The following is a 19,834-nucleotide window of genomic DNA, read 5'->3' as shown; positions in this document are numbered from 1 at the left end:
TGTGTTTAGGGAGGTCATTGATGTAGATCAGGAAGAGAGTTGGGCCCAGGATTGAACCCTGAGAGACTCCAGCATTTATATTGCAGGCCTCCGATTTTTGTTCATCTACCACTACTCTTATGAGCCTATCAGAGAGAAATGATTTAATGATTGAGAAAACATTTCCAGTTATACCGTAGCTGGAAATCTTGTGGAGTAGACCCTTATGCCATACTTTGTCAAAGGCCTTTGATATGTCGAGAGCAATTGCCCTAGAAAGGAAGCCTTTGTCAAGAGATTCACTAATCCTGTGGGATATAACCGTCAGCACATCTGCGGTAGATCTTGCAGAGCGGAAACCATATTGTGTGTCACTAAGAAGGTTATTCCTGCTGAGGTGGTTGACTATTTCTCTATTTAATATTGATTCCAGTAACTTACTCATAACACAGAGAAGACTTATTGGTCTGTATTGCGAGGGAGATGACTTATCACCTGAATTCTTAAATACAGGGCAAACTGATGAGGTCTTCCAGGGGGTCGGAAAGCACTTCTCCTTAAGGCAGCTCTTAAATAGTTTCGTAAGTATGGGAGCAAGTTCTGGTTGAAGCTTTTTTAACACTATAATTAGGATGCCATCAGGGCCAGTTGCTTTACTGGAATCTAGGTTTTTTATTAGCTTGGCGACCTCATGCACGGATATTTGTATGTTACCTGGCTTGTTCTGTGTTATAGGAGGAAATATGGGGAGTTGATGGCCTTCGTCGCATAGGGTAGAATTAGCTGCAAAGTTCTTTGCAAATAGTTTGGCCTTGTCTAACGCTGACGAGATAACCTCTGGTCCATTGATAATGGTTGGGATAGAACGCACACTTCTGTTCAAGATCCTATTTGTTATTTGCCAAAACTGGTGGGAACCAAGCCGCTGATCAGCTACCTTGGATTTAACAGACTGGGCATATAGCTCTCTTGCATTTTTTATTACTCTTTTACAGTGGTTGCTGGCAGTCCTGAAAGCAACTTTAGTCTCAGTGCATCTATTACGTTGGTAGTTATGGAAAAAGTGATTTCTGTGCGCGATAGCAGCAGCACATTCTGGGGAGAACCATGGCTGGCTGTTAGGTTTTTGTTGGAATTTTTTAGATGGTATGAATTGGTCTATGCCTACAATTAACCATTCGGTCAGATCTGATACTATAGAGGACACTTCCTTTTTAAACATGGAGTGCAGAGGTAAATCAGATATGAATGTACGGAAGCTATCCCAGTCAGCCATAGAGTATCGGTATACAGTACGGTGGAGGGGTACGTCTGATGGCTTCTTACATTTTGTTTTTATCTTAACTGATACGACGGAGTGGTCGGAGGATCCTAAAGGCGAATGAACGGTACATGAACATAGCTCAGGGGAAGTTGAAAGAAAAAGGTCTAAGAGGCTTGCATATTGATTGGGTGTATCGGGCACACGGGTGGGTTCGCGAACAATCTGAGTGAGGTCATAAGCAATGGCAAAATCATGACAAAACCTCCCCTCATCATCTGTCTTATTTGAATGGGTCAGCCATTCCACGTTATGGACGTTGAAGTCACCACAGATGTGGATGTTAGCCGAGGGATGTGAAGACAGTATGTGGTCTATTTTCTCAGATATGCTCTTAAAGATAGTAACTCCGCTGTTGTGGGGCCTATAGAGGGCAAATATAAATGCAGTGGTGTTAGCAAGTGCAACCCTGAAGCACATATAGGGTAAATTAGGATCTTCTCTAGAGATATCCCTGCCACATGGGAAGCCATCCTTAATGTAGGCACATATTCCATGCCCATGGCGATCTTGGGAGTCAGATTTAGCTGTTAAATTGGAGTATCCATTAATTATGAACTCATCTAGGGAAGTGGTCGGCCCTATTCCAGTTTCACATAGAAATAATATGTCCGGTTTCGTCTCCTGTAATTGGGTTTCAACCTCTGGAAGGTTGGAACGTAGACCCCTGATATTGGAGAAGGAGACCTGGTAGTAGGGATCTACGCTGGAAGATGGGGTTCTAGGTTTAATCGAGTTTTTATTCTGGAGATATTTCATGTTGAGGTTTTGGGATTTGTGGAATAGGTCGGCATACTTGGTTAGAGCAGTACAGAGAGGGAAAGTAAGAGAGAAAAAGACAGGAAAAATTTTTTTTTTATTTGTAGCACACGAAAAGGTAAAGCCGTAACAATTACCCACTAGTATGGCATCGAGAGGCCCCACCAGAGACTACTGCATGGTCCAGATCCACTCACCAAATGGCAATACAACAGTCCCAGTACTTTGCGCCTGCTGATAGGACAGCCTCCTTAGTGGTTAATCCAAGGTTCGGATCCCTGACTATCAGGCGGATAACGTCAGCCCAGACAAAACGTTTACCTCCAGCACCCTTACTAGTGACAGGCAACAAGGACAGACAAAGACAGAAAAATATCCGACATCTCAGACTACTGGTCACCAAGTAGTACCGACCTTTAAGCAGCTTTTTCTTCACCCTTTGTCAGAAACATCACTCATTGAATGAGGACTGAATGACAAAATAGGAGAAGCGAGAGTTACTGGAGCTGCCGATAACACATCCACTGTATTATCTACTCTCCATGATGTGCTAACAGTTATATCCCATGGGATTAGTGAATCTCTAGACAAAGGCTTCCTTTCTAGGGCAATTGCTCTTGACATATCAAAGTCCTTTGATAAGGTATAGCATAAGGGCCTACTTCACAAGATTTCTAGCTACGGTATAATGCTCAATCTATGCTGATGGCACGACCATCTACGGCAACACATCAAAGGCCGTAAATGACAAAGCTCTCTCTGATTCCCTCTCCTCTGATCTTGAGCGTGTCGTTCAGTGGTGGAAGAGATGGCTGGTTACCTTTAATGCATCTAAAACCAAACTCCTAACTTTACATCATCAATGCTTTGTTCCTCATCTAGCATCAATTGAAATGGATGGCTCTTTACTCCTGATCTGAAATGGAACACGTATATAGTCTGTTGCCCGGGCTGCTGGGAAAATGGTAGGATCCTTCTACCGCTCCAGAAGATATCTCACTACTGATGCAATTCTCTATCTGTATAAAAGCCAAGTACGTTCAAAGATGGAGTACTGCTGCCACATCTGGGCTGGAGCTTCAAAAAACAGCCTATCCTGCCTTGACAAAGTACAAAATAGACTTCGTGGCTTAGTGGGGGATGCTCTCTTCTCTTCTCTGCAACCTCTCTTCCACAGAAGAGACGTTGTGAGACTGCCTTTGTTTTATTGTTATTTCCATAGCAAGTACTCGTCCGAGCTCCAATCTCTGGTCCCCCCTCACCAATCCTTCATAGCTAAAACCACTCTCAGTAATTTTCCCCACTCTTTATCTGTGCCTAAATCAAAACGTAGATTCCATGAACATAGCTTTTTTCTGAGAAGTGCACATCTGTGGAATTCTCTTCCATTTGCCTGTTTCCCACCTGACTACAACTTGGACGTTTTCAAGTCCAACATAAACAAACTCCTGATTAATCGCCCCCTTAAGTAAGACGCTTTATCAAATCTCCAATACCAACTATTACTACGATATTATCCCATTGATTATTGCACACAAAATAACCCTTATCCCCGAGTGGCTTACAGGCCTTGATAAGTGGTGATCGCCATGTAAAAAAAAAAAAAATTTTTTGTAGATAGTATAAGGAGTTAGTTTTTGAAATGATTATTTGATTAAAAACATAAATAAATAAATAAAACAAAAATATTTACTCACAGCATATCAAACGTTGTGATATGAGGATCATTGATAGATTTGCACAATGCACTTTTATGCTGGTCAATGATATTCACCTAAAACGAAAAAAAAGGATAAATTCAAAAAGTCTTTTTCAAATGGGAAAGTTTTTCTCCTTAATTTAGAAAGTTATCATAAAGGCAAGCGTCATCTAGATCTATTAATAAATTAAATGTTATCTCCTATTATATATTTTAACTGTATTACAGTTATATTTTGCAAAACATTGTTGAACTAGATTAAGAACAACAATAACTTATTCTATGATGAAATAAGATGAGTTAAAAAATCATGAAGACTGAATGTTTGAGATGAAGAACAGTAGTCCAAAAGTTCCAAATAATACGAATGAGAAATAATGATTAAATTAGAGAAAGTCAGGACTAATGAAAGAATTGGATGAATTTATAAAACATTATGTAATTAAAGCAGATTAGAGGTAATTATGTCATTAAATAAATTAAGAAATAACTGTGTAATTACATAGATTCAGAAATAAATATGTAATCAAATAGAATAATAAATAATTTTGTAATCAAATAAATTCAGAAACAATCATGTAATTAAACAATTATGAAATAATAATGTAATGAAATAAATAAAGAACTAATTATATAATTACATGAATTAGGAATTAATAATGTCATTAAATACTTTTAAATAATTACGTAATTTAATAAATTTAGAGATATTTATGCCATTAAATGAATTAAGAAATAATTATGTAATTAAATCAAGTTACAAATAATTATGCAATTAAATACATTAAGAAATAATTGTGTAATTAAATAAAAAAGTAGTCAACCACCTCAACAGAAACAACCTTCTTAGTGACATGCAATATGGTTTCCGCTCTGCAAGATCTACAGCAGATGTGCTAACGGTTATATCACATAGGATTAGTGAATCTCTTGACAAAGGTTTCCTTTCCAGGGCAATTGCTCTTGATATATCAAAGGCCTTCGATAAGGTATGGTATAAGGGTCTACTTCACAAGATTTCCAGCTACGGTATTACTGGAAATGTTTTCTCAATCATTAAATCGTTTCTCTCCGATAGGTTCATAAGAGTAGTGGTTGATGGGCAGAAATCAGAGGCCCACAGTATTAATGCTGGAGTCCCCCAGGGGTCCATCCTGATCCCAACTCTCTTCCTGATCTACATCAATGATCTCCCAAAACACATACTTAAATCATTCGTTGACATCTATGCTGATGACACGACCATCTACGGCAACACATCAAAGGCTGTAAATGACAAAACTCTCTCTGATTCTCTCTCCTCTGATCTCGAGCGCATGGTTCAGTGGGGGAAGATGTGGCTGGTTACCTTTAATGCATCCAAAACCAAACTCCTATCTTTACATCATCAACGCTCTGATCCCCATCTGACATCAATTGAAATGGATGGCTCTCGTCTTGGAGAGGCTCCATGTTTTGACAAGCTTCTCGGTTTGACCTTTACTCCTGATCTGAAATGGAACACGTACATCAAATCTGTTGCCAGGGACGCTGGGAAAATGGTAGGATCCTTCTACCGCTCCAGAAGATATCTCACTACTGATGCAATTCTCTATCTGTATAAAAGCCAAGTACGTCCAAGGATGAAGTACTGCTGCCACATCTGGGCAGGAGCTACTAAAAACAGCCTATCCTGCCTTGACAGAGTACAAAATAGACTTTGTGGCTTAGTGGGGGATGCTCTTTTCTCTTCCCTGCAATCTCTCTCCCACAGGAGAGATGTTGCGAGCCTGTCTTTGTTTTATCGCTATTTCCATGGCAGGTGATCGTCTGAGCTCCAATCCCTCGTCCCCCCTCGCTAATCTTTCACGAGAAACACCCGTCTGGCTGAAACTACTGTCAATAATTTTCCCCACTCTTTATCTGTGCCTAAATCCAAACGTAGATTCCATGAGCAGAGCTTCTTTCCTAGAACTGCACGCCAGTGGAACTCTCTGCCGCTTGCCTGTTTCCCACCTGACTACAACTTGGACGTCTTCAAGTCCAACATAAACAAACTCCTGACAAACCGCCCCCTTAAGTAAGACACTCTATCAAAACCCCCAATACTAATGATTACTACAATACTATCTCATTGATTACTGTACACACAATAACCCTTATCCCTGAGTGGCCTTCGGGCCTTGATAAGTGGTGACCCCCATGTAAAAAAAATAATAAATAAAAAAATAATAATGAAAAAATATGTAATTAAATAAATATAGAAGTAATTATGTAATTTAATAAATTAATAAATGATTATGTAATTAAGTTTATTAATGTGATTACAAAAATTAAGAAATAATTGTGTAATTAAATACTTTTAAAAAATTGCAATTAAATGAATTTAGAAATTATTACATAACTAAATAAATTTAAAAATAATTATGCAATTAAATTCATTTAGCCATAATTATGCTAAGAAATAAATTAATACAGTATTATCTTATTTTGTAAATTAAGAAATAATTATGTAATTAAATAAAAAAAATATTTTTTTAATTAAGTTAAGAAATTCTTATGTAACTAAATAGGTCAAGGAATAATTATGCAATTAAATAATAAAATAATTTTGCAATTAAATTAAGAAATAATTAACTAACTAAATAGATCAAGAAATAATTATGTAATTCAATACTTTAGGAAATAATTATGTAAATAAGAAATAAATATGGAATAAAATGATTACATAAATAATAGTGTTAGCATATGATTAAAAAATAATGATGGACTTACATGGAAAACTGCTACTATAAAGGTAACGTTTGAAAGAAAGTGAATACAAAATTACTTTCTGAAAAGTTTTGTTCATTTTATGACGTGTCTGAATATTAGGAGAACAGATTTTTTTAAAATATGCTTTTCTAAATCTACTGTCCTAAAGAAAACTATAAGACAGTTTATCTTTATACATTAAGTTGTCTTTACGATAAACACCAACATGACTGAGTCTTGAAAAGAGAAAAGAAAAAATGCAATAACATCAATGTTTGGTGCATTTTAGGGCAGGAAGCCAGTATCTTCAGCCAGCCTGATCTAAAAATAATAGGAGTGAGAGAAAAAGTACCGACTGGGGTCGACGAAACCGTACAAAAATCAGCCGATAGCGTAGAAGTCCCTAACCGAATTTGTATCCTCCTCCCCCGGTAATATCTAAGTTAGCATCAGATAAAAAAAAAAGAAAGAATGAATGTAAGAATCAACGAATGAATGAATGAAGAAAAACATTGAAAGAAGAAAGTAACTCTAGATAATAAAAATTTAGGAAGATCTACTCATGAAAGATGAAGCAAACAATCATACCTCAACTTGGTCAACAGCAGCGGCTTTTATATGCGTATTGTTTTGCTCTGGTACAGCAATGATATTTAGTATTTGCTTTTGGTCCTTGTCGTATATCAGGTCAACGGTTGCCATGATGATGACCTCATGCACCAGCTTCCAGTTGTAGCCCGTCAGCAAAAGCTGGCAATTTCCTTCATTTTTCCGAGTGGTTTTCCATTTGGCCACAGCTTGTGGGATTTTCATGTTGGATCCAGGGCATTTGAGATCATTAGCTTTTCCCGACAGGTACACTCGGATTCCCACGGTGCATTTTTTGACTGGTGTATTTGAATCGCAAATTAAGAATGGGGGAAACGTAGACCGAACTTCAACAGTTGTACCTTTGCTACCTTCAACGACGATTAACAAGCGCGTTTTGTTGAGAATCTACAATAAAGCAAAAAACATTAAAACAACATTTGTTTCTTTCTAAAAATACACAGACATCATAATAGTGTGTAACATAGAAAATTTATTGCATAAAACATCGCAAATATATTTTCACTTACTAATGCATGTACATACCTTTATACACCCGAGTCGTCAAGAATTTGTCTTGTGATAAACCCATTCAGATGACCAATGATTATAATAAATAAGGTTGATTACAAAGAAAAGGACAGTTGCAGAAAACATCAGAGACACAGATTTTTTTTTTTTTTTCAATTTTCACCCCAAATAATGCACAGTGCCACTTTGTAGTAGGGAGCTACTATCAGGGGCATAAGTTGCAGGGAGATGAATAGCAAAATGTCTATTCACATTACACTTGGACTTCTGCATGTCAGTACAGTTCGGGAGAGTAGAATCCTGGAAGGGAGTTCCACAGTCTAGCAGTTCTGGGGAAGAAACTATTGGAGTAGAAACCTTTCTTACACATAGGGATCCCTACTGTGTAGGGGTGAGATTTAGCTGCTTGTCGGGTTTGTTGAGAGTATTTATGTCAAGGGGGTACAAGTGCTTGTAGTTCGTCAGAGCATTCACTATTAAAATATTTGTAGAACAGGCAGAGGGATGCAACATTTCATCAATGGAACAGAGGCTGAAGCTCAGATGACAGTTCAGGACCTATCAGGTTGGCGACTCTCTTTTGAACCCTGTCCAGGAGTGAGAGACAAGTCGCAGATGCACCAGCCCAAATGTGACAATAGTGTTCCATACATGGGCGAATGGTGGCCTTTTAGAGTTACAGGATACTTTCAGGTGTAAGTAACTTTATAGCACGGTAGAGAGAGCCCACCTTCTTTGCAGCAGCCTTGGCAATGCTCTCAATGTATTTGTTACTTTCATATATATATATATATATATATATATAAATGTATATATAGAATATGGACAAAAAAACGACATTATAAAAATATACATTAATGTATATAGATTTAGGTGTAGGATAATTAAAATTTTTATACCTAGGTATTTTGAAGCCAAATGCTTCTCATCAAAAGAGGAGAGAAAACGAGGTAATATATTAGAGATGCGACAACTACATTAGGAGCAAAATAATGGGGCGTGAGAGGAAGAGGGTAATACATTGAAACTGTAGAGGGAGGGGGAGATAGGAGAATTTCAGTAATTAATGCTGGAGAAGAAGAAGATTGCTGATATTAAAAAGTAGAGATGTAAGGTGGTTTGCCATGGTAGGATATGTAGTATGTGTTCAATATGTGTGCATATGTAGAGATGCATCTATACTATCGGGGAAAAATATAAGAGAACGGTAGATGCTCTTATAATCATATGGAGTTGGGGGATATAACAAGAGAAGGGGGTCTCTTGAGATAGGGAACAGCTCTTATAGTCAGGGTATTCGAATTATAACATAGTAATAAATGAAGTATAAATTATAAAATAATAAATGTACCAGTATTTAAGAATTCTGGCAAAAGAACTGACCCATTAAATTATCGCCCCATTAGCCTCCTCACACTTTTTGCCAAAATATTTGAGACCTTAATTAACCATGCTCTAGTCCAGCACCTTACAGATGCTAAACTTCTAACTGAATAACAATAGGGATTTAGACAAGCTCGTTCCACAGCAGACATCCTAACTGTAATCTCTGAACGTATATACCATTCACTGGACAAAGCCGGGGAGGGCAGAGCCGTAGCTCTAGATATATCTAAGGCTTTTGACAGGGTATGCCATGAGGGTGTCCTCAGAAAAATTAGATCATACGGTATCACTGGTAGAATACTTAACATAATTAAATCCTTCTTTAATAAGAGAAAAATTCAGGTTGTCCTCGAAGGTCGTACATCTAAACAATATGATATAAAGGCGGGGTTGCCCCAAGGGTCTATCCTTGGAACTCTGTTGTTCCTGATATTCATAAATGACTTCCCCGACAAAATTGCCTCCGAGATGGGTATATATGCTGATGACACCACACTCTATAGCAGGCACGACAGGAAAACTAATGAACACATATCTAAAGAAATGGCAAAAACACTAGAGATGACCTCCAATCTGTAGTGGAATGGGGACAAAAATGGATGGTCACATTCAAAGCTGCCAAGATTAAACTAGTTTCATTCAATAACTACAAGAAACCTTCTCTACCACCTATAGCAATGGCCAACGACTCTTTATCTGAGAGTACATCTTTCAAACTCCTTGGCCTAACGTTCACAGGAACAATTACATTGAAAGCATTGCCAGGGCTGCTGCAAAGAAGGTAGGCTCTCTCTACCGTGCTAGAAAACTACTAACACCCGAAAGTATCCTGTACCTCTAAAAGGCCAACATTCGCCCATGTATGGAGTATTGCTGTCACAATTTGGCTGGTGCATCTGCTACTAGTCTCTCACTCCTTGACAAGGTTAAAAAGAGTCGCCAATCTGATAGGCCCTGAACTGGCATCTAAGCTTCAGCCTCTGTCCCATCGACGAAATGTTGCACCCCTCTGCCTGTCCTACAGGTATTTTAATGGTGAATTCTCTGACGAACTGTAAGCATTTGTGCCCCCACGACATGAACACCCTCGACAAACCCGACAGGCTGCTAAATCCCACCCCCACACAGTAGAGATCCCTAGATGTAAAAGATTTTTCTACTCCAGTAGTTTCTTCCCCAGCACCGCTAGACTTTGGAATTCCATTCCAGGTCCCTGCTTCTTCAACTGTGCTGACGTGCAGAAGTTCTAGTGTAACGTGAACCATCTTGCTGCCCAAATCCCTACATAGTACCCCAGTAGTTGTGTCCCCTGAGAGTAGCCCCCTACACCAAAGTGGCAATGTGCCTTGTTTGGGGTGAAAATGTAATAAAAAAAGGGATAAATAATATAATGAAAGAATAAAAACTTTGAAATACCATGGAATAAAGAGTTTTACTTATCCTACACTCCTAATTAATGTAACATCCATATTGAATAAACAAATAAATCTATATGAATTAATACATATTATCGTTTTTATTTTAATTCTGCATCTTCTATATAAGATCCAAAGCAATTTGTTGAGCTTTGCATTATCCTGATACGTCTCCTCTTAAAAAATCTGCCTTATTCTTTCAACTCATATATATATATATATATATATATATATATATATATATATATATATATATATCTTCCAATTTTCGGATTTTCACCATGTCAAATCACATTTCAATTCCTTTTGACGGATTGATTATTGCTATTTCTTCTGATGAGTTAAAGGCATAATAGATTCACTGATTGATATAATAATTAAGTGATTGATTTTGCGCTACGAAACAGATACTGTAAAACTTGTTTAGATCGACTTATTTAAAGGAATAAATTATAAGATGGTCAACATCATGAACTTTGGAATATAAATTTTTGTCATTTATTCTATGTATTGCTCTGTAATAACATTGAGCTTCTTAAGAAAATATATTTCTATAGCAATATATATATATATATATATATATATATATATAGTTTTAAATATAATGGGCGGAAGTCTCTCGAGAGCTCTTTCAGCTATCATCTCATCAGGAGAAAATCGATAGCGTAAAAATAATAATACTATGTCGAAAGTAAAGAGTTCTGATGGGGAACTATTGAATGTGCCAAAAATTACGGGGACACTAAAATAAAGTTTATTAACGTTTAAAAAACGATTAAAATATTGGCACGAGAGGGGAAAAAACGGGAGAAAAGATTCATATTTCCCTAAAGAGAAACAATGCGTTAGATGTTTCTTTCTGCCGGCAAAAAGAAGGTTTCCGCACTGCAATAGAGACAGACTCCAAAATCTTTAAATGGTTTCTGGAGTCCGCTCTTTGTAGCATCTCGAACCATTCAATTTTATATCTATCGGCACAGCACGGGTTGTCAACCAAATGCTGGCCAATAGCAGAGTCCAAGGCTGCAGAAGGAGGGAGACTACCAGATCCCATCCTCCCTTGTCTGATCTTCGATGGAACATGCTGGTTTATACAATCAAATATGCAAGGATGTTCGCCCAACATAACCAGCATCGCACTGGCATTTGAATTGATATACAATATTGCTATTTTGGATGTAAGGCAAACTATCCTTGCAAAAAGAAGGAAATGCAGGTCTCATAGTATATACCAAACGCAAGGACACGGAATAAAAGCAGCCATAAATACTTCTGCGAATCTGTTTGGAAAGTCTGTTACTCTTTTCCCCAATCCACGGTAATTTCAAATAAACCGGGCATTTCAAAGTCTTTTTAGGGGATTTAAAATCCGCAACCTTTTGGAAAATACAGTCATCAATAAGGTCAACAGGATAACCATTATTGATGAATATTTCTCTGATCTTAACGAGTTCGGCGTCCAATCTGTTAGGTGAACAAATCATCAGGGCTCTATGTACCAAAGTATTAATTAAGCCGACCTTACGTGATTTTGGTACAGAAGACAACCAGTTCACATATAGGCCAGTAAATGTCGGCTTCCTATAAATTGTAGTGAGAAAGCCCCCCCCCCGCCTTGAACGTTCGACAAGAACATCCAAGAAAGGAAGCGAATTGTCCTTCTCACTTTCCATAGTGAACTTTAGAGCCCCATGCAAAGGATTCAACCTATCAAAAAATATCGACGCTTCACTTTGCGATGGAAAAACAGCAAAAGTGTCGTCAACATATCTGAAATATGCAATGGGTTTTGTTATAGAGTTAAACAGAACGGATTCATTGTACCCGACGAAAATATCCGCTAAAGTTGGGGCCAACGGACTCCTCATTGAAACCCCGGCGACCTGACAGTACATAATATCACAAAAACTAAACTCCACAGATTTTGTGCACATTAAAATGAGTTCAATAAGAATCTCTTTAGAAAAACGTGAAGCAGTTAGGCGACCATCGTAAAGCGCGTCGGTACATATACGTATAGTCTCATCCAACGGTATATTGGTAAAGAGACTAGAGACATCAAATGAGCACATAAAAGATGTTTCTGCATTAGAATCCAACCCACGTACATAATCAACAAACTGAAAAGAATCAGGGATACAGTGCGTGGTATATAACTCGCGCACAGGTTGCAGAATTTCCACAAGCCACTGAGCCAAAGAATGTGTGCCGAACCAACCATTGTTAAAATAAGTCTCAGTGGAGCACCTTGCTTGTGGATTTTGGGGAAACCATACATTCTAGGACGTTGTGAACCAGAGGGTCTAATCCTTTCATAGACGTCTTTGCAAAAAACTTTCTTTTTAAATAATGTAAGTAGACGTCTTTGCATTTTTGCCTCGTCCTTGCAAGTATTATCCGTCAACTCGACAGAACCGAGTTTACGGAATTTCGAAACATCATTGAGAATAATTGCCATTTTCTCAACGTAGTCTGATTTGTCCAAAATCACCACCATAAGTTTTCGACTATGCTGAATACGGAAATCGCATTGAAATTTTGCAGAAATAAGTAGTTATCGAGATATAAAAAGTTGTATAATGCATTGTAATCTCTGACGGCTATCTTTTTTACGCACGTGCGCGCGCGTCATAAACAAATCTACGCACGTAACAAAGATGGCCGCCAAAGAATACAATGAATAAAACAACTATTTATATCTCGATAATTACTTATTTCTGAAAAATTTCAATGCGATTTCCGTATTCAGCATACTCGGAAACCTATAAAAGTCGTCATTTAAAAGAAAATTGTGGAGGCGGACCTAATCTAAAAAAAATACCAAAAAAAAACATATAAAACTTTAATTAAACTTGGAAATACGATTTTAAAAAAATAGCGCAGATCAATAAGTGCATTAGCACCCATTAATCGACTAGTGTGACCTTATTGCCAAATAAGCTCCGGCTACAATGTTGAACGCGCCGTTCACGCTTTTTTTTTTTTTTCAAGTTAAATTCAACTTTCACAATATCTTTTTATTTTTTATAATTTCACAATATCTTTTTTTAATAATAAATTGTTAGTTGAAAGCACAAAATAGTTACAAAACACCATCCCCTCTCTATGGAAAGAATGGCTGGAAAAAAAATAATAAAAATATTAGGTACTCATGCAGAGAGTGATCCATGCTGAAATAATAACGCTATTATTTAAAAAGCCATTCTTAACATGGGGAGGGGAGGGTGTTTTCTACCTACTCTGTACTTTAACCTAACAATTGATTAAAAAAACATATCATAAAACTTTAATTAAACGTGGAAATACGATTTAAAAAATAGTGCGAATCAATAAGTTCATTAGCACCAGAAATTGTTAGGTGAAATACAGAAAAGTTTCTACCAAGAAAACCGTTATTATTTTAGCCATTCTTACCAAGGGAAGGGGATAGTGTTTTGTCACTATTTTGTGCTTTCAACTAACAATTTATTAAAAAAACAAAAGGTAAATTTTCACATTAGGTCCACCTCCACAATTTTTAACATGGGTAGGTTGGGGGTATTTATTCCGAAAGCCGTTCTTAACATGGGGAGAATGGTGGTATTTATTCCAAAAGCCGTTTTTAACAGACGAAAGACAGGTAAAGGTTAAAACACGTGGTTAGGCATGGGTGTTTTTTTATTCCGAAAGCCGTTCTTAATATGGGGAGGTTGGGAGTGTTTATTCATGGCCGCCAGTGAATTATAGTGCCTAGTACAGGTCTTTATATCTCGAAAACTACTTGCCTCTGCAAATTTTAAATGAGATTTTCTTATTCAGCATAATCGAAAATTGTGGAGGTGGACCTAATGTAAAAACAATACCCTCCCCCAAAAATGATATCATGAAATTTAAATTTAAGCATGGTACCAAAAATAAAATTAGACAGAAAAATACCCCCTTTGTGTTTGTACTTGCACAAAGACTTGAAAAAGTTGTCAACAAAAACAAATATATAACAAGTAAATATTTTCAAAGGCAAGATAAGTTACTTTTCTACCTAATTGGATAATTTTTAGTGTTTTTATTGGGTTTGTACTACTGTACATACAGAGTCGAAAAATTTGTCAAAAAATAAATGTATAACAAATATTATCAAAGGCAAGATATGTTACTTTATTACCAGAATGGATAATTTTTTAGTTTTTTTTAATGTAAAATGTTTATTCGGCTCGAAAAACACAGCGTTTACTGCTATATTCGAAAATTACAAATGGCGACAGACTGTATTAAACATGTTAAGTTTGAGAAAATGAGTTAAAACTAAAAAAAAACTATACAAAATACTGTTAAAAACCACCGAATACATGTCTGCCTATGTCACGGTAACATATATTGAATGAGTTTCTGACAGTATTTTGCATAGTTTTTTAGTTTTAACTCATTTTCCCAAACTTAATGTGTTCAACACAGTCTGCCGCCATTTGTATTTTTCAAATATACAGATAAAGACTACATGCTTTCGAACCGATTAAATATTTTACACAATAAAAACACTAAAGTCTTATTCAGTTAGGTAGAAAAGTAACTTATGTTGCCTTTGATAACATTTATTTGTTATATTTATTTTTCAACAACTTTTCGTTTCTGTGTTTAGTAATACAAACCCATTTTATTTACTGTAACATTTAGTCGGCTTGAAAAACAGTGTTTATCAGTGTATTTGAAAAATACAAATGGTGACGGACACTGTTGATGATGTTAAATTTGAGAAAATGATTTAAAACTAAAAACTATACAAAATACTGTCAGACACCCACCGAATATGTCAGCCTATGTCACAATAACATATAATCAGTTGGTGTCTGACACTGTTTTGTATAGTTTTAACTGATTTTCCCAAAATTAACGTAGTCAACAGAGTCTGCGACCATTCGTCTTTTTCAAATACATCGATAAACACTGAGTTTTTTGAGCCGATTAAACATTTTACATTAAATAAAGACACTAAAAAATTATCCAGTTAGGTAGAAACGTAATTTACCTTACCTTTGCTTTCATTTATTGGTTTTTGGACAACTTTTTCGAATCTGTGTATAGTACCCCCCCTCCCCCCTCGCCCAAATATCAATTAAAAACTCACATTTTTGAATACAATAAAAAAAAAACTATTTAGCATTTCAACGTTTTAGCAACTTTCGGCTTAATCCACAATCGAACCCAAACCATGATTGACGGTAACTCCCGAGGATCCGGATCTAATTCTGCAAGAGTACCATTTTTTTCATTTTCGCCCCTTTTTTTATTTTTACTTTTTAGAGTGGATTGCTATACTAAGAATATAAGAAACATGCATTTCCTCTTTTTATTAGAATTTTCCATTACACCAAATTGAGCCACAGCAACGTATGGCAGGATACAGCTAGTGTGTGTGTGTGTGTGTGTATATATTATATATATATATATATATATATATATATATATACACAAGAAGAAATATACATGTCGATAGACAGATAGCACATTCCGCTATACATAGTTACATTGTCTGCCCACCCACCCTATGGATGATGGCATCTTGTATGCATCTTTCCTACTTGAAGTCTCCCCAGGTGAAAGACAAAAACATTTGTGTGAAATCACATGGTTTTCTCAACTTGCTGGGGTCACCTCTGGTACTGTAAGGTGTTACTCAATTTTTTCCAATCAATTAGCAGCCCTCGTTATTCATATTATTTAGATTCTTTGAACAGCTTCTCTAATCTTGAGTGTTATTTTCACAACGCTTTAGTCGATATAACCTCCGATTTTCTTCAGGTACGTCTTGCCAAACTTGGGGACTTTCTGTAGAATCTGGGAATAATTGACAAAAAGGGAGCATGCTACCTACTGGTTTGTTTATTTGGTGGAATAACCGAATGCTGGAATTGTAGAATGAATACTTCTCATCCAATCAGCTGCACCGGATATTTCAAAGGGAGAAATCATTATTTGTGTCGGATGTAAGGGATAAGAGTATGCATATGTGTTGAAAATCTACAGGCAGTTAATGACGTTTAACACCCAGTTTCCTTTGTTTTTGGGGGTTTTTTTTCATTCAAAATGATAACGATCATAATGGTAATGATAATAATAATAATGATGATGATGAAAATAAAAATAATAATGATTATAAAATAATTATGATAATGTTAATAATAATAATAATAATAATAATAATGACGACGGCTATAAGGCTGGCTTTGATGTTGTGGGAGGTTATGTTGGTGATGTTCTCAACGTATGACCAAACAAAGTAGTCTAGCAGGATCAGGTCGGGGTAGGAGGGGGGCAGCGAAAGAAGGGTACAAAGTCGTAGCACTCTTTCTGAAGCCAAACCTGGGTCTCTTTTGACTTGAGGGCTGGTGCCAAGTCCTGCTGCAAGCGACCATCTGATTGCAGCAGGGGATCCCACACTCTTCAGCACATCCAGGTTGACTTTGGTGTTGACTTTCAAACTGATTTTGAAGATCTGAGGTGTCATGATGTGGCCTTCACTTGAAACCACACCAAAAACCATAACCGGGGCAGAAACTTTGTTTTCATCACCCTGGGCACGTCCCTATTATTCGTGGCAATCCAGCGGTGCATTTTGAGGCTGGTGGCAATGATCCTGTTGTCATAACTTAGATCGATTAAGAGCATGAGTTGTACAGCAGTGCATTTCTGATCTTGCTCAGTTGACTTTCAGACATGATAGAATTCTCCTATCGTTCTTGGGATTTGTACCCAACTGGCCAACTAGTAGATGGTTTGCAACCAAAAAAAAAAAAAAAAAAACGGTTTTCATCAAACGGAAATGGAATCAAGTCGTCTTTTCTATGGTGCCAATTTTATTATTCCATCCTGTATATACATTCTCTAATTTTGAAAAATGTGTCATTTTTTTTAAAGTTATGTCAACTTCATCAAAAAACAATTTAGATATTCTGGCGACTCACTAGTTGTGTTTGCCAGAAAATACACCACAAACATTGCTACAGACTATTTAAGATATAATCGATAAATTTTGATTACTTACTTCGAATATCAACCTGAAATTGTTGCTTTTAACCAATGGAGTCATCTTATTTGGACACTTTGATTTGTCACATGCAGAAAGTCCACAAAAAACCTGCACAAAATAAAAAGAAAACATTTTCAATTTATTTTTATTCAACATGAATTAAGAGCTGGAAGTCGAAATGCTTTTAGGCATGAGCCTAATTATGGTTGATTTTATCCTGTTATTTTGGCGGGAATAATAATTAATGTTTAGCATGCTTAGTAAGGAAGAGTATTTTATGTCACTGCCTTCCTTTCTCTACTCCTAATACTATCAGATCAGACTGTCTGAAGATACTGACTTCCTGACCTAAAATGTACCAGACATTAATGTTATTTTCTCCCTTTCTCTGTTCAAAACTCAATTATGTTCTGCAAATTTTTTCTCTAAAAACAACCGAAATAAATACTATGAATAAATAATTGAAGATGAATAAATATTTAAACTTAAGCATGATATCAATAAAACTTAAGCATGATATCAATAAAAGTGCTATTTTAATCTGAAGCATGACAGACCAATGAAAATACTATTTTAAACTTAAGACTTAAGAACTTAAGAGAGAAACTTACACATAACAGATCCACAAAAATGCTATTTCTACATTAATGATATTTTCTCTAGAGGGCTTGACTCGCACATGCTATTTCACCCATGAAGTAAACAAAGGGTACCGTTCGAAATTCGTCCAAATTGCAGAGTTCAACAGAAGTATTTCTGAGTTCAACATTTGATACATTTAAAGAAAGTCAGAGGTTAAATTGATCGAAACATTGTGAAAATGAGACTCAAGGTGAGAAAGTTAATTTGAAAGATTAAAATAATACAAATAACCAATCCTCATTTTAAAAATTCAGAAACATAAACGAAAATGTTATATCAAATTCAAGTATGACAGACCAACAAAAATGCTATTTCAAATTTAAGCATGACAGACCAACGAAAATACTATTTAAAATTTAACATGCCAGACCAATGATAATACTATTTCAACTTTAAACATGAAAGATCAACGAAAATGCTATTTTAAAGTTAAGCATGACAGACCAACGAAAATACTATTTCAAATTTAAACATGAAAGATCAACGAATATTTCAAATTAAAGCATGACAGACCAACTAAAATACTATTTAAAATTTCAACGTGAAAGACCAATTAAAATACTATTTCAAATTAGAGTGCGACAGACCAATGAAAATACTATTTCAAATTAAAGCATGACAGACCAACGAAAATACTGTTTCAAATTAAAGAATGACAGATCAACAAAAATGCTATTCCAAATTAAAGCATGACAGCCCAACGAAAATACTATTTCAAATTTAAGTATGACAGACAAACGAAAATACTATTTCAAATTAAAGTATGACGGACTAACAAAATACTATTTCAAATTTAAGTATGACAGACCAATTTAAAATACTATTTTAAATTTAAACACGGCAGACCAACAAAAATACTATTTCAAATTTAATTGTGAGAAACCAACGAAAATAATACTAAGCCTCTTTTAAGAGGTGCACGAACAGATTTAAAACAGAATAAAGGAAAAATACAATTCTTTCAATCTGACCAAATCAACATAATCTCCTGTTCTGAAGAACGATTTGTATTCGGCAAAAGATCCTCTAAAATATGTATTATGAAAAATTAACAAAAATGATCCTTGAAACTTGTGTGTAACAGAAAGCAATAGACGATGTCTGTTTTAGAGATGAGCGAACACATTTAAAAGTTAAATATGAAATTCGGCAAACAAAAAACACTTATTTCAATGTGACCAAACTAAAGAATTCTCCCATTTTACACTATATCTGTTAAAATTACTTCGAATCGAATTAATAAAAAAAGAAGCAACTTACCGTAGACCCATATTTAAGTTGAGGCAAGTCCTTGTGAGAAATTATCGAATGACTTTTGGATTTGTTAAGAAGAGTGTAGCTCTTTAAATGTCCATCGACATACCAGCTCAGGTAAACTAACAGGTTTGTGGCATTTTCTAGGGTCTTCCCCCATTCACAAATGAATTTAAAGCTGGGGTTGTTGACATCGGTTTCATTCAAATCCGTCTTCAGTTGGACATCATAGTCGAGCGGAGGATAATCTGTTGACAAATGTAGTCATAGATTGAAACAATAATTCAGTGAATAATTGAATAAAAACAGCAAAGTTCATGGTAAAAGAGTTTGTCTCTTAAGATCATCGTTCAGTTGTAATTTTGACATCGGAAAACATACAAAATATCAGCAGCATTTTTCGGTTTATTGTCCGTTTTACATACGTTAATTTGTTTTTAGAAATTGATCAAAAGAAAGAGAATATACTTAGTCCATCTGTGGTTCTGATTGACGAATGTTCCAAAGCTGAAAATCAACATCGA

General features: G+C 35.9%; 2 protein-coding genes across 2 annotated transcripts in view; both read right to left on the bottom strand.

Annotated features, from left to right (window-relative positions):
- The window catches only part of LOC145283483 (uncharacterized), a 163,206-nt gene extending 155,749 nt beyond the window's left edge, over positions 1-7,457 (bottom strand). Inside the window, exons 1-2 of the mRNA XM_080132304.1 lie at positions 7,080-7,457; positions 3,757-3,833 (exon numbers count right to left, since the gene is read on the bottom strand). Coding sequence (XP_079988430.1) covers positions 3,757-3,833; positions 7,080-7,304 — 302 coding nt within the window. The 5' untranslated portion in view covers positions 7,305-7,457. The remainder of the gene's footprint in view (positions 1-3,756; positions 3,834-7,079) is intronic.
- A 9,939-nt stretch (positions 7,458-17,396) lies between these two features.
- LOC145284083 (uncharacterized) overlaps positions 17,397-19,834 on the bottom strand; it is a 361,761-nt gene continuing 359,323 nt past the window's right edge. The window contains exons 70-71 of the mRNA XM_080133150.1: positions 19,317-19,558; positions 17,397-17,522 (exon numbers count right to left, since the gene is read on the bottom strand). Coding sequence (XP_079989276.1) covers positions 17,397-17,522; positions 19,317-19,558 — 368 coding nt within the window. The remainder of the gene's footprint in view (positions 17,523-19,316; positions 19,559-19,834) is intronic.

The sequence above is a fragment of the Euprymna scolopes genome, chromosome 8 (genome assembly GCF_053919585.1).
Source record: "Euprymna scolopes isolate OS-2025 chromosome 8, ASM5391958v1, whole genome shotgun sequence".
In the NCBI taxonomy this organism is placed as follows: Eukaryota; Metazoa; Mollusca; class Cephalopoda; order Sepiida; family Sepiolidae; genus Euprymna; species Euprymna scolopes.
Note: the sequence above shows the minus strand (reverse complement) of the source record. Positions and strands in the feature narration are given on the sequence as shown.